The sequence below is a fragment of the Botrytis sinoallii genome (assembly GCF_014898435.1).
Source record: "Botrytis sinoallii strain Bc 23 chromosome Unknown BSIN_001, whole genome shotgun sequence".
NCBI lineage: Eukaryota > Fungi > Ascomycota > Leotiomycetes > Helotiales > Sclerotiniaceae > Botrytis > Botrytis sinoallii.
The window spans coordinates 825,043-828,669 of NW_024066028.1; the positions used below are offsets into that span (position 1 = coordinate 825,043).

General features: G+C 40.0%; 1 protein-coding gene across 1 annotated transcript; it reads left to right on the forward strand.

The window, feature by feature from the left end:
* Window positions 1-2,600: 2,600 nt before the first annotated feature.
* On the forward strand, window positions 2,601-3,331 carry EAF02_000200 (uncharacterized protein; the record flags this gene model as incomplete). Its single annotated transcript, XM_038896248.1, has 2 exons — window positions 2,601-2,807; window positions 2,918-3,331. 2 exons carry the CDS (start codon window positions 2,601-2,603, stop codon window positions 3,329-3,331), a joined length of 621 nt encoding a protein of 206 aa, XP_038763107.1.
* Between the last annotated feature and the right edge of the window lie 296 nt (window positions 3,332-3,627).

Below are 3,627 nucleotides of genomic sequence, written 5' to 3' on the forward strand. Positions count from 1 at the left end.
GTATGGATAATATTACAGCCTTGTTGCTTGGTATCAGAAGAAGTGTGTATCCACATGAAATGGGCCAATTTTTTGTATAACTGTTCTGCAGTAGTTTACTATGGGCTGGGAGTTAGAGGCACGAATTAGATTTGTCGATGGATGATCACCTGCAGGTCTATTGGTGTCACTATGAAGATGCAGCTGGCAATACAAATAGAAGGGAAATTCTTTCGCAATGGGAAAGAAGGAAACTTCAGAACGAAAAGAAGGAAGAAAAAAAAACGAGGCTGTCAATCGAATGTGACGCATTTCGAGACCCATGCCTGCAGATTGCTGCCCTATGCATTGACTTGGCCGGGTCGGGCCCCACACATTACTGAATAAGGTCTATATGCCAACGCACTGAACAGAGAGAAATCCCATCGGATGTTTTCATACAGCCTACAACAGGTTATTTGCGAAAGCACATCCGTACCAGATTCGAGATGCGCAATATGCGTAAAAGGCGGTCAAGAGTAATCAGTTTGTGGTAGCGGGGCTGCTAACCCCAGCGGGGTCTAAAAAGTGGATTCTTGGAATTGAGATCCATCTCATGGTGAACACACTTTGTATAGTATATAAAATATAATAAGAACGATAATGAAGGAGCACGCAGACTTGACTGTAACTTTTTGTGATAGATTTGTGTTTGATATTCAGTATCTGCGACTAATAAGGCGTCAAGAGATAATATATAAACAGGCCGTTGATATCGTAAAATGTATGCTGACCAAAAATGCAATGCGACATTCCTTTAGGCCACTTGGCTTTTATTGGTCGAAGAAAAGCTTACATCTGTATGAGTGTATAACTTGTGGAAAGCCATCTTCAGATATGTACCTAGATAGTATTAAGATACTATCAATACTTACACAAAAATGATTCGGAATAGATGATCATATCTGCTTGGTGGAGCGTTGATAAACACCTGGGCATGAATAGGTACGGAGTAAAAACTTTCATTGTGGGGTGTGGCTAGGGGGAATTTTTAAAAGTGGCTGTTACCCTCCCAAGCGACGTCTGGACGCCACTTTCTTTAGTTTGACAGAACAGAATCCCGCCTAGGTGGATGAATGTAATGTTGAGGTATTAGTTCAACTACACGATACTTATTAATTGAATAAGGTCAAGGGAATAGAGAGAATATAAAATAGAGAATATAAAATGAGAGCCGTTTTGATAAGATGTCGAGGTTTATTTAGATCTGTATAAAATTAGTGCCCAGAAAAAATATTTTCTCCATATTCATAACTTGATGTCTGTATGCCGGTTTGCATCCATCATTAAGATTCCAGGGGACAAAAAGACAAAAGAGATATTGAAATTGATCTGTAGGAACAGGTGCACGATTTGACAGCAAAAAAGAATTCCGGTACGGGGAATTGAACCCCGGTCTCCCGCGACTTGATTGAAGCTTGAAAGCTTCGAATGAGAGGCGGAAATGCTAGCCACTACACCATGCCGGAGCGATTGTTACTGTTTTGTATACCTGAGCAATCGTTATTTGAATGATATTGGGACGGAGAAATACGGGAAAAAACCCTTGTGGATGTGCAGAGATTTTCGTGGGTGAGGATTAGCGAGCTGGCAAGTCAGGGTGGGGCTACACCATGCCGGATATTTCTATCTCATAGTTATAGGCTCATTAGTTATTTAGGTCTATATTGTCATATGTGAAGTAAAGAGAATTTCTGACCTAATGTCGAGTCAATCACTACAAAAGAATTAATTGCTTGTGCTCATTATTTAGTAACGAATAGTTCTTAAAGGAATCTATATTTAGATTTCGTCGATTAGATTAGTGGAGAGGAAATATAAAATCTACTCTCAAATTAATCATATAGTTGTATTTCAATTATTATTCTTTTCATTTATTAATTTATTATGAATTTAGAGGTTGAGACCGGATCTTCTACAAAATTCAGATGTTTTCGTTAAAACTCAATACTAACAATACCGAGTAGCAACTTGATGAGAACTTTGAAACTCAGTTATTCTATTCTAATATTCTGAGCTGCAGTAAGGAGGCGGATATAAATCGGGCCTAGTTGAACGAGTGGAATTGAGAAATGATCTATCACGGTGCAAGGATAGGTACTAGATTGGATATATGATATTCTACAAAGAGGTTGAAAGTGGTACGATGTAACTTTGCCATATATTGGCAAAGATGACTAAGCATCCACTACGCTAATATACTACGCTAGTGAACCCGTGACATGATCAATGTTATCGGTTGATTTAATGTACTGGATAAAATAATAATAATTATTTTTGGCATTTTCAATCTTGAGGTAACCAAATATAGATCAACTAGGTGCTCGTTTCTTCTCATTGACGAAAGAGCAGATTTTATATGCGTACGGAGACAGGGACTAATACTCATGTACAAGAGATTAAATTAAGTCCAAGACCAATAGTGAATCCGCAACAAGCTCAAGCATATCCAAGTCAAACCCCTCAAATCGCAATCCTGTCCTGTCATTTATACTTGTCAGTGTTTCTTCCACAAGTTTTACTTCTTGGTAATTGCAGCTGGAATTAGGGTTTCTGATATCTTAAAAGTTCCATCCATCAGAATGACCTCCCCAATTGCAAGTCAGTCCGCAAAGGGCCCCATCTCAGAGTTCCCCGCTGACGATCTACGAAACAGCGTTCGGTTAATGACCACTCATAACGAGGAAGGCAAAGGCATTTTCTTACCGACAGATCATGGTGGCCACCATGAAATTTTGGTCAATGGCCATGCTGTCGCGAACATAATCTATACCAAAAGCAGGAACTCGGTGAATCTGGAAAATTATGCAGATATCTAATATGCAAGAGAAAATGAGGTATGCTGTGCTTTTGCAAGTCCCAGTAAGATATCAAGATCAATGACTCACATCCTTAACAGCCCAGCATTCATATCAAGAACGGAACGGTAGTCAGCTTATCGATTTCGCTCCAGGCTTGGACTCGCCAATGCACCGTGCAATGTCTCGACTATGGTATTGTGATTAAAGACGAACTGGAGATCACTCTCGACAATGATGAGTCTCGTATTATGAGGCCAGGAGACGTCTCAGTGCAGAGAGCCACGATGCACAAATGGCGTAACTGTTCGAAGGAACAATCTGCTCGTGCAGTATTTGTCCTTCTAGACTGTGAGCCTTTCAGCGTCAACGGCGCCGAGGTGAAGGAATATCCTGGAGATCTAGCAGGGAATATAAAGAGCACTAGGCAACTAGCGCAAGGGCTTCATCAAGCTGCTAATACTCTCAAGCTATTGAAAGAGAGTTTACTTGCGTCAATAACATCAAGCAAATAATACTTATTCAACTCTTTAAATTCGCTTGTGTGAAGTTACAAATCTGATCAATCTACAGCATACTCATTGCCACTAAGTACAGATGAATTTGCACACATGTACTGACCTCATATATATTGCTAGTATCTAAGAACTTAACAGATTCCGAGTCCTCCAAGCTCTAGTTGTAGGTTCTAAGTACACTTGAACTATGTTTATTCAGCTGCTATGCCCTTCATTACCATAAGCTCATCCGAATCCGGATATGATCTGTGCGTTCATCGTCAGATTAAGCGAGTAAGCTGGTAAACGATACC